Source organism: Crassostrea angulata, chromosome 7 (assembly GCF_025612915.1).
Source record: "Crassostrea angulata isolate pt1a10 chromosome 7, ASM2561291v2, whole genome shotgun sequence".
In the NCBI taxonomy this organism is placed as follows: Eukaryota; Metazoa; Mollusca; class Bivalvia; order Ostreida; family Ostreidae; genus Magallana; species Magallana angulata.
In genome coordinates this window covers 20,072,410-20,084,475 of record NC_069117.1, presented here as the reverse complement: position 1 = coordinate 20,084,475, position 12,066 = coordinate 20,072,410, and the positions used below count along the sequence as shown (strand labels likewise).

Here is a 12,066-nt window from a genome sequence, read left to right as displayed (position 1 = left end):
GTTCTGCCCCCCCCCCCCCACACACACACACTTTGTAAAGCGATCAAAATATATGAGAGCATATAGGTACATTTGTCTCATCAACTACTTACTTGTTATTGTATTTAAAAAAAAATATATAATAGTTATTGTATTTTATTTAAAAAATCCTTCATGTATAGATGTGAAGAAGAAAATTGTACCTCAATGTGTTCAATTCCTCAAATTAAAACATTCAAAAATTTAATTTGTTTTCCATTATAATTAAATGACTGTTATTTACCTCGCGTACAAACCAGGATAATTTTCCACTGTGATATTTTCTTAGGAATAGCGATAATTATTTTATCCCCATAACAGAAATGTGTCAAAACTATGGAAACTGTTTTAAAGATGTCGTTTTATTTACTCGTGTCTGAAAAACTATCAAAATTGATGTAGATTTCACATTATTTATTGTATAATGAGGGGACCCCAGAGAGTAGGTATATACAGAATATCATTCTTTTATTTTTTTTGTACAAGTATTTAACATACTCTAATTCATATAGAATTTCTAATGTTCAACCAAAATTTCAGCATCAATCGTAGAATATAAGCAAGATACAGAGCTCACAGTTTCCCTAGGTTTGAGTCATATTTTGTTGACATGACTTTATTACATTCAGCTTAAGATTTTTAACTTGGTATTTCCTATTCAGCATTTAAAATGGAAAAAAAAGAATGGCCTAAGATTTTCAATTCTTTTATTCACTCAAGACCAGTTCATTAATTGGTATTTAAGGTTCAAAATCAGTTTATACAAATGTACACAAACACAGTCAAGGATCACATGTACAGTAGGAGTAATAATGACGAAAAAAGGTTAAGTTTACAATACAATAAGTTGTTAAAATTGGTTTCTGGAAGAACAGACTTTGATAAATTTTCTTAATAAATATTGACAAATTTTTTACTTTTTTAATCTTTAGTTTTTAAGATCTGTGTACAAACATAGAATTGTGAGCAAATCTCTGTATCTTAATTGCTTATAATTCGAAGCTTAACACTCAAATATGGTTAGTAAATAGAAATTGTAAACAATTAAACACAAGAAACATGCATGCACTATAACAAATAAAGAACACAATTTATTTTTTCGAAATGAATCATATATATACATGTATATATACTTACATATTTCCTTCAGCGATATCAAACTCTATTCAAACTGAATAAACTCGAGAAAATGCCGAGCATCGATCTCAACAAAACCTATTGCATTAATCTACCATTACGCAAAAGATAATGCCGAATTACCGATAGAATGAATTGTATTTCAGTACTTTTTTGATACATCAGATTTTGCTTAATTTGCGCAGGTAAAGAGTTAACTGTTTGATCTACCGAAGTCTCTGTTTGAATTGATATGTAAAAATCACGAAATACGAGAGTTCCCAGGTTAAATTACAAAGCATAAATAATGAATACGAAACGAAAATCAGTACAAGCTAACACCAACGTCATGTGTGAAATCTGTCAACGCATTGAAATATTTAGCCTCAATTTACTTCACAAAATCGGCACCAATATATTTTGCATGTTTCAAAAATTTCCCTTCATACACGAACTGTTGCATAAACAAGCAAATTCATCATAGTCAGATCGACCCTTTTTCGTATAATGTCATGGCTGCTTTAAACAAAGAGTATAGGATATGAGTCTTGGTAAAATGGGTATGCAAACCCGGGCCGTGGCAAAATAAAAGCCGGGGTAGATCGGCAATCGTCAATTCCAAATACGCATTATTTTGCGGCAATATTTACAGCGAATACAAATATAACTGGTCCATCAAATATCCTGAAATTTTAATGAGATTGGCAGATTAATAACTGCCAATCTTTTGTTTTGACCAGGCCAAGTCTTGCCTACCCATTTTACCGGATGCCGAACCGAACCGAAGCTGAAACACGCCTTTCCTTTATCATTATTTTCGTAATAACTCAGATTTGAAACTGAATTAGACCTTAATTTTTGCAATTTATATTTTCCTTCCCATAAGGATAATTTATGCTAAACTACGTTGAATTTGCCTCGGTAGTTCTTGAGAAGAAGATTTTTAAAAATGCATCCCCCTTTTTCTACAGTTTCAAGGTTTTCTCCGCTTTGAATACAGATCGTACTTTTATTTCTGCAATTTATATTCGCCATCCCATAAGGATGCTTTGTGCCAAATTTGGTTGAAATTGGATAAGCGGTTTTAGAGAAGAAGTTCAAAATGTAAAAAAGTTTACAGACGGACGGACGGACAGACAGACGGACGACGGACAAAATGTGATCAGAATAGCTCACTTGAGCTTTCAGCTCAGGTGAGCTAAAAAACCAAAATGGTTACAATCAACGTAATTATATACATTTGCTCTTTGACCCAAGTCATAGATCGTTCAACAAACTATACATGATGTGTGCCTAAAATTGTCCCCGTAAAATGAACATCATTATTTTACTGTAATTCTTTGTTTTCTTTAAACAGATATATACGTAATGGTTTTTTCCCCTCATAATTATCATTTTAATTTAAGTGCCTATAATTTAGAAACATGGCATCGTAAAGATAACCTTTTCCTGCCATTGTTTGCAATGGCTTTGTTTGCAAGCAGTTTTTCTTTCAGAAAACATACACGTAGAGCGCATGCTGAAACAAACAAAATATTTTAATCAGAGATGTATAGATCTAGCCAAGACTAATGAGTGAGAATAAAATTGTCCTTGTTCAAGGCGGTGTAACGACGTAGAATATTGATCCGGGGGTCAAAATTTTCTACGGAGAAAACTAACCCAGGGTCAGTATTCTATATCAAGTAGGGTCCTTTTCTTAGAGTAGAAAACAATTCTATACGACCCCCCCCCCCCCCCCACCACACACACACGTTGAAAACTGACCCTCATGGAATTTGACCTTGCTTATAAACTACATAGAAATTATTGAAATGAGAGGTGAGATGTGTAGCATTCATGTTTGGCGAGGGGGAAGGGGGGGGGGCAGGGAAAGCATATAAGATATTGATGACGTCCAGTTTTACCCTGTATATAGCATCAGTTTGAAAACAGCTATGTCTTTGTTTAACTTAAAGTACTCGTCAGCTTGCAACATGGTCCCCTTCGCTTTTAGACAACCAAACAAAACATCGTATACAGACAGACTTATGTTACAGGTACACATTCACTTTTTGTGAATGAGGACTTTTGGTCTCAAATTTGGCTAGATGGCTTTAAGAGTCTTTTAGTGATAGTTCTGCTGACCAAGTTTATGACTACAGATATAAGTGATTGATTCTAATAGATTTTGATCAAGTCTGCGTTTAGATTACAAAGTAATTTAAGAATGTAATGCTGCCATTGTTTTTTTCAATGCACTAGTACATGTACTTAACTCAAACTGCTCTCAGGATCAGACAATACCTATATCAAATATTTGTTCGAGAACCCCCCCCCCCCCCCCCCCCCCCCCCTAGGGATCAATTTGTTTAATCTAACCAACACGAAAGGTTGCAAAATGGTTTAATTGTTTTATTCAAATTCTGATATAAAAGTCCCCCCCCCCCCCCCCCAGGAGATAAATTGTTTCCTAAATATACAAACAACATATGCAAGAAACTCTACTTTAATCAAAAGGTAATGGTTAACTGCATCGATGAATTAAGTTATTGGAAGATGCAATGTTGCAGTGATTCACAAATGACATTAAATTAGACTATGTACATGTTATATTTTACATAATAAAATATTCTTTAAATCATTAAAGATTCTACATTCTGCATATCTATTTCTCTCAAATAAACTTGAGAATTAATCTGATCTGTATCGAACCGCCAAATACAATGTAATGCTGTAAAGGACTTTCCTTTCCGACTTTCCGTATGCAGTATGCAACACGTTGATGATGAATTCATATTTTATCAACAAACATATCTCAATAAATGGTACACTTTATTAATAATCAGTTAAGAGATCATTAATAAAATAACCGCTGTTTTTTCTACTCTTAGAAACTGCTAAAAATGAGTATGAATCCCTTGGACACTTACATTTATATATTATTAATTATTATTATTAAATCAAAGGAAAGTTTAAAGTTATGTCAGAATATATGCCTGTATTAAATGCTAGATTCAAATGTTATTTATAAGTACCGCGGATTGCAAAATTTTAAATGTCATTAACAAGTACTGCGGTTGTATTCGAAGTCAATACTACATGTAAAGGCCTTTCTAGTGTCATTACATGTATTACTTTGCAATTTGTTGCAAATCGCTGCAAATACATTTTGATTATGATTACAATAAAGATCGATTTCAAGCTCACACAGAATCATCTATTAAGTATTCTGTTTCTTTTGTTCAATTCTAAATTCGAAGTTTTGGAATTTGTGAAATTTGTATTTGTTTGATATATAAATATTCTTCTTAAACCTGTTGTAACAGGAACAACATTGTTGTTAGAAATGTCCAAATAGGATGTTGCATGCAATCGCGGATTTAAGGAGTGGGAGAATTCAAACTGTTTAAATTCACTTATCAAATTAACTGATAATAAACCAATGAATAATATTCTCTTCCTATGTAAATTAACTGGCATCAATTTCTGCATACAAGAAGTGAGAGTTTTTTTTATTCATTCAGATTTATATGATTCCTATTCAGTCATGGTACATACGTTGTTCCACCCTCCCCGCCAACCCCCCTAACCTTTTCATTTTTTTCTAGATTCGCGCCTATTTTAACTATCTATCTAAAATTCATTTGTTATTTAAGGTACGTCTTTTTCTTCCATTGCCAAGATTTAATATGAAGGGAACATCTAAATTTACCCTTACGATAAACTTTAGCATAATAAATGTCGGTGTATCATTACAGAACCCGTTTGCAAGGCTCTCTATATGGTCCAAAATTCATGGTACTCAATGTCTTCAGACTATTAGAACCATTTTAAAAAGAGCTTGCACTTTAAGTAGCTGTGTCAAACAGCAATATGACGTAGGCCTGTCTATTTCATTGTCAGCAGGGCTCTCTGAAATCAACAAGGTTTGTCTGGATTTTGAGCTAAGACTACGCTATCGGTGCATATTTCGCTTGAAACCGCGTCATTTTCAACTTGTTTTGACGCAAGAATTAGATAGCTACGTCCTACTGACAGTCCAACGTCTTGTTAAAATGGTTCTAATTTCAGAAATTATAGCTTTCAAGAGATGTGATTGCCGAGATGCCAGTTAAGTAGTACAGTTGTCGCTAGTCAAATTTTTATCAGAAAGGCTGACTAATACTTAATTCTTCGGCTCAGGTGAGCTAAAACGACTCAAAAAGTCTGTGTGTTTACGACCATTGTTTTTAAAGTCGAAAAGATTAAAATCATTATTACGTACAAAAACTGCTTCCCGCATGAAATTGGCGTCCTCTAGGACTGGGGGTCAGAGAAATGTCAGATGAAAGAAGTCATGAGAACCTGGACAGCATAATGACACCCGTAAGTGCCTGATATCTAAAAGGCTTCGCATTCTGTTTTATGTTTACAACGGAGCCTTATTCAAAATCATTTTAGTAAAGTGTAATTACTCTATTCGGAATTACTATGGGGAAAGAATACTGCAAATGACTCTAGAACACCTAGACGACAATGCCGAGTTCGTGGTTCCTAAAGCGTGATGGACGCCATATGCATGTTGCATAATTTTATATTCCCCAAGAGGTATAGATATAGGATGCATTAAACGGAAACGTACAGAAATAACTGAAAACAACATCTTATGAAAAGTTCATTTTTTTTGTTTTTAATTTAATAAATCATTTTTGTCCTGAGTTGAGTCTATCAGCATCGATGTAGTTCCGTTGCAGCGATAAGCTAGCTACAAGGTTTTCGTAAGTTATATCTGTTGTTGTCATCAAAATAACGTCATCATTGATTAACAGCACGCACTATACACCTGAACATGTATAATGAAAATGCAGAATGAAATAGAGTTTATTTCCAATCGTGTACTTATTGGGTCAAGGATACAAGTAGGCCTATAGTTTGCAGACATCGGTCACAATAGAAAATACAATACAGGCGTATAATAATTATAACTTTCTAAGGTAAAGGATATGAATATGGCTTATTCTCCTTACATTAGGATTATCATGGTTTAGAATACCAGGCCCCAGGACCATTTCAGCCAATCTTACTTCTATTTTGAATTAAATATCTGCTGTAGTTTGCATGCCATCTGACTTTACAACTGAGTAACTCGAAAGTCTTTGACAAATGCTACATGTTTGGCTTCTTGGTTACATAGAAGAAGGTGAAAAGTCAAAAGTACAAGTAATCGTCACTGTCGACAACAACAGACACGGATCAGATTTGAAATTTTTATTTGAAATAAACTTATCGATTGAATAGTAGAATAATTTACACGTACCTCCAATGGCATCATACAGTTTTCTGTCTTATACGGTATAAATAGATTTATTATACTTTCATGTTAAATACTGAAATCTGATTGGTTTAGACGCAGTTGGTAATCCGTTTTATTACCTAATCTAAGGGATTTTGTTGTTTTATTACAAATTATATATTTGCGTCTATTTTGAACTGCCGGTCAATAGACTGCGATCTATTGGACCGCCGGTCAATAGACTGTGATCTATTGGACCGGCAACGTATATCAGAACGCGTGTATGTTATAATGTTACATCCTTTCTCAGGGAATGTATATTCCTTTACATAGACGCTATTTTCAGTACGTGGTGAAACCAAATTTAATGTTATCAAAATGGAGTATCAAATAAAGCCTCATATAAGGTAAAAAGCTATCTAAAATCTATTGGGTTGAAGACTTCTCCTTTTTGTGTAAACTAAATTGAGATGTTGTAATGCATGGAACAGGTTTGGTGCATGTAAAAGATGGGAAAAAAAATCTTAGTATATTGCATAATGGCACGAAAACCATCTGCAATAAGCAAATTGTAAACCCAGAAAACTAAAAAAGCAATTAAGTAATAAAACAATTATTTAATGCTTGAACAGTCAATAGACCAGAATTTTTTTCCCTTGGTGCAGGGAACAGCTCATTATGATCTATTGCCCTCGGCCGTTGGCCTTGGGCAATAGATCATACTGAGCTGTTCCCTGCACATCGGGAAAAATATTCTGGTCTATTGACTGCTCAAGGATTAAATAATTGTATACTATTACCCTCAGCGTTAGCAACACACTTGGCAACGGGTAACACTATATAAATAGTGCCTGTTTGGGAGGGTAACAGTTGAAATTGACACCCCTCGAAAACCATTGTCAACCGACGCGAAGCGGAGGTTGACAATGGTTTTCGAGGGGTGTCAATTCCAACTGTTATCCTCCCAAACAGGCACTATTTATTTTGTTATACTGAATGTCTTAATTTTTAAGAAAATTTTACTGCTTTTATATAGGAATAACGTGAATTCTACAGCGAACCGTACGCGCATAATTTTCGCGCATGTAACATTTTTTAATGTTACCCGTTGCTAAGTGCGTTACTAACGCTGAGGGTAATAGAAAATATTATTAACTGCGTCTTAACCAATCAGATTTCAGTATTTAACATGAAAGTATAACAAAACGAATTGATACATGCGCGTAAATTATGTGCGTAGGGTTTGCCGTATAATTCACTACGTTTCTATATAAAAGCAGTAAAATTTTCTTTAAAATTAAGACATTCAGTATAATAAAATAAATAGTGCCTGTTTGGGAGGATAACTGTTGAAATTGACACCCCGAGACAACCATTGTCAACCGACGCGACCCAAACAGGCACTATTTATATAATGTATACCTCAGTTATGATATAATTTGTATACCTCATCGTTTGATAACTGTTCAGAGACTTCCTGATTTTACCTAAAGCAACAAACCAGTCCTAGTTTATTGGCAGAAGTTCAAGTTTACTTCATCATTAACACGCAGGTACCGAAGACATTTGACATTAAAAAAAATGACATACTTTTTATAGGTTGATAAAAATATTTTCGTTTTATAACAAAGATTTATGTTACAGATATAAAACATAAAGTAATCTTGTTTAATAACTATATGCAAGACTAGATACGAGTACCAAAAATAACGTGAAGTTGTAGGCAACATTGTTAACCATATTACATGTATCTTTTATCTAAGGGGTACGGTAGCTTGTTATTTCAAATGAATGCAATTAAGATTGTATTGCTCATTAATTTCTTACAAAAATAAACAACATTTACTACTAATTAAATCACATTTAATTGCATTGTTATGATTTTTCAAGATTAATTATTACTTAGTAAATGTTTTAAAAAAAATACTGGCATTTTAAATTCTACACCAAGTGGCTTGAAGATATATTTTTGTTGTACGCAACTACAAAACTAACTCCGATCTGTATCAGTCAAAAGGCTCGAAAAAAAAAATACAAAATTGTTCTTTTTATCATATCGATATGATCTTGTAAGTTTCGAGAGTCATTTAAACAATAAAATGCATTTGCTTTCTTTTTAATTTCATGCTGGTATGTTGGTAGCTAGCATCGCGTTAGCGGGTTATGATAAATTTTTTTTTACGATGCTAGCTACCTTCATATCAAGAATAAAGCTCCATAGAAAAGCATTTATTGTTTATATTTACATCTACTTTTGAATATTTAATCAGCTATTCATAATAAGTTAGTAAAAGTACGTAAATCATTATTATTGGCGATCTAAAATTTGCAAAGAAGGAACAACCAATTTTCCATACATGTGAAGGTTGCCATGGTTACTACAGTCTACTTGCTGAGGTTCGAGGAGCTCGTGTTCTCATTGCAGCATTATTTTCGATCAATCAAGAAATAATTCCGAAAGTAAGCATCAAAAGTATAAAGAAGACATCAATGCACAATGGAAAAATTGTAGCTACTTGAATAAAAGTTGACATTTTAAAAGCTAAACAATGCGTCTATAACAGTTTTGGAAAGTTAGAAGAATGCGTAAATTCTCACGTCTACAGCTAGATCGTGCTTTGGATAGCTAGATTTCGGTTTTGTCATGCATTTATGAATTACAATCAATTTTCGTAAAAAAAAAAAGATATCTAGTCATGCCATAATTGACGAATATTAAAATCTGTGGTGTATTCAAAATATTACTTTGTTTATTTACAAACTTGTGATATCAGACGAATCTTACTCATAAATATTGATGAAAAAATTCATGCCAAGATAATTTAATACATAATAAATGAAAATTTAAGCCAAGTCATACCAATACAGTCTAAAGGTAATTCTTAAAATTGATCATCGTTATGGTCATAACGGGTGAACAGCGATCTAGATCTCCGTTTCTAATACTAGTACAACCATTATTGAAGATGAATTCCATTTTGTTTTGATATGTCGACAGTATAATATATAAAGAAGTATTATTGACAAAAAACCCTTCTGTATAACATACAAATCTATACAATTTTTAAGTGCGGAAAACTTTAAAGAACTGTATAATCTAAGACAGTATCTCCACTAAGCTTTTAAAAATCATGATAATTAAGAAAAAATCTCTGTTTTTGGTTTTTGTTGTTATCTTTCACCTGTTAGTAAAAAATTATCATATAAATTTACATTGTCAATGTACTTTATATATGTACATAAACCATACCATTACTGCAATATTGTATCTTAATTATGTGTAACAACCTATGCCAAAAGATGTTTCTCTTGTGCATATAAAGAATGAATGTCATTAACCAAAAGTACAAGGAAGTATATATTCTGGGCTTTAAAAGTGATTTTTTTTATTACAAACTAACAAAATTCGAGTCCCCACTAATGACAATTTATTGCGATGTTTTTATACACAAGATTTCATTTAAAATCGATAAAACATTTGGAGTATTAGAAGTACGTAGACTCATAAAAGCGGCTGTCACCGTTTTCTTCTATTTTAGTACCACCTGGATTAGCAGTGTATTCTAATCAGAGCTATAAATCAATTTTGATAACTGCTTCTAACGTATCTCAAGATAAAATTAAAAATATCTGTCAATATTATTTTTAATCTTTTAACGTAAAGAAGAAAAAGATTTAATTCGAATAAAACTTTAAGGCTCCACTAGTACATGTAATATAATAAAAATCCCTCTCTCTCTCTCTCTGTCTCTCTCTCTGTCTCTCTGTCTGTCTGTCTCTCTCTCTCTCTCTCTCTCTCTCTCTCTCTCTCTCTCTCTCTCTCTCTCTCTCTCTCTCTCTCTCTCTCTCTCTCTCTCTCTCTCTTCCCGAGAGAACACACACGTATAAAAGTAAGCTCTAAAATTTCAATTACGTTGACACCTGGATATATAGAACAAATACTCATATTTTGACGATTGTACAGAAGTTGTTCAAATATTTGATCTAGAGTGCCGAGGAGGATACAATTAAAACCCAGTGCTGAAAAAATCAACGTTCCTTAATAAAGCAATCACAATGGATTTGTTTGTTTGGTGCTTGAGACCTGTAGCTTTTAACCGTCCCAAGCAACTTGAAAAGGGGGGTTTAAGGAGCTGAATGGAGATTGTATCTTTCCGTCTCTGAGGGTGTTTAGTTTGTCAACTTAAATTGTTATATACGGTGATAAGAACTGAACCTTAAACATGGTGTAGATAAGAGATGTTCAAAAGCACAATGCATCAATAACCACAATGGGTAACTTCCAGACAGATGCTAAGGCGACCATTCTGCGATAACGGTGTTTATAGTGCGTATATTTCGTGGATCTTATTTATTGGGAAGGATAAATCGTTATTCCAGTTTTTTTGAAGATGGCTACATCGTCCAGAAGAAAGAAAAGTGAAAAGGCAGTTCAACCTCGAAAAGAAGATGCTTTTCTTCAGAGATATAATGTGGAATTACTAAAATGTATCGACGATATGAAATTAAAAAGAGACGAGGTTCACAGGGATATTTTAACGCTTTCTGAGGAACAGCATAAACTGGAGTATGACGTTACTCATCTGACTGGTCAACTCGCGAGAGTGAACGAGAGTTTATGTAAAAAGATGAAGCAACAGACAGAGTGTGATGAACTGCTCAGAGAGTACGAGGAAGCTTTCAACAAACTCCTGTACGGCCAGCAGACGCTTCTAGCGAACGTCAGGCGCGCCGTCAACACCGTGGCTCCCAGCGTGATTCTGGAGGAGAGCGAAGCGGCGTCGCTGTCCTCGCGCCAAGCCCCGCGATCTTCACGGATGAGCGTCAGCACGCGAGCGGAGACACGAGCAGACGGACGAAGAGATTCAAGGCGGGAATCCCGGACCGACTACAGCCTCCAGGAATCCAGGGCCGAGTCTATGATACAGTGAACAGACAGAACTAAGATACATTTATTTATTTATCTATATTTAATAAAATTCACGGTTATATGAATCAGCAAGTTTATGTCTGATTTTTTTCTTCTTTTCGCATTAACAGGTGTGTGCGTGTGTGTGTGTGCGCAAGTATGCATGTACAGATACCTTGAGAAACGGTCCGCACATCAATAATGCATGCACCTGACAAATCAATCCCGGTGTCGTTATACAAAACATCATCCCATTCTCTGGTTTATAAATTCACGTATGTAATGCTATTGTACTGCGTAATAAAAGGCATTTATTTCCATTATCAATTTTTATAGACATTGCCTATATATGTTACAAAATTGGTTGCAAATTTGAGTTTCAAATATGAAAATAAAACTAAAAACCATTTACTCTCTTAGAGTACGTTTTGTTGTAAAAATTAACAACAAACAATATTTAATTTAATTAAAACATTATACAACATAAATTGCCATGAATTTCAGAAACAGTTGTCACCGTTTTTCCTACTTGGTTTGCATCGCAAAATCATCGAAGTCAAGAAATCTAGGACTCGAGTGTCGATTCAAATACATGATTTCCGAATCAAGTGTGTAAGCATACAAGTTGAAGTCTAATTCAAACATTAGCGAAATCAATGTTGCGTTCTTTTCCTGTTAGTGTGACTTGAGTAAATGAACAGTCCACATAAATCAGTCAGTTTATTCGGCCCTGGTACAGAATAATTTAATCACCAATGGGTCCCTTAAA

At 33.9% G+C, this 12,066-nt stretch overlaps 1 protein-coding gene across 1 annotated transcript; it reads left to right on the top strand.

Annotated features, from left to right (window-relative positions):
* Nucleotides 1-10,460: 10,460 nt before the first annotated feature.
* Nucleotides 10,461-11,383, top strand: LOC128155467 (microtubule nucleation factor SSNA1-like). Its single transcript, XM_052817173.1, has one exon. It carries the CDS (start codon nt 10,780-10,782, stop codon nt 11,317-11,319), a length of 540 nt encoding a protein of 179 aa, XP_052673133.1. The 5' UTR covers nt 10,461-10,779; the 3' UTR covers nt 11,320-11,383.
* Nucleotides 11,384-12,066: the final 683 nt, after the last annotated feature.

Coding starts and splice junctions, on each gene's coding strand:
- LOC128155467 (XM_052817173.1), top strand. CDS start 10,780: ATGGCTACATCGTCCAGAAGAAAGAAAAGTGAAAAGGCAGTTCAACCT.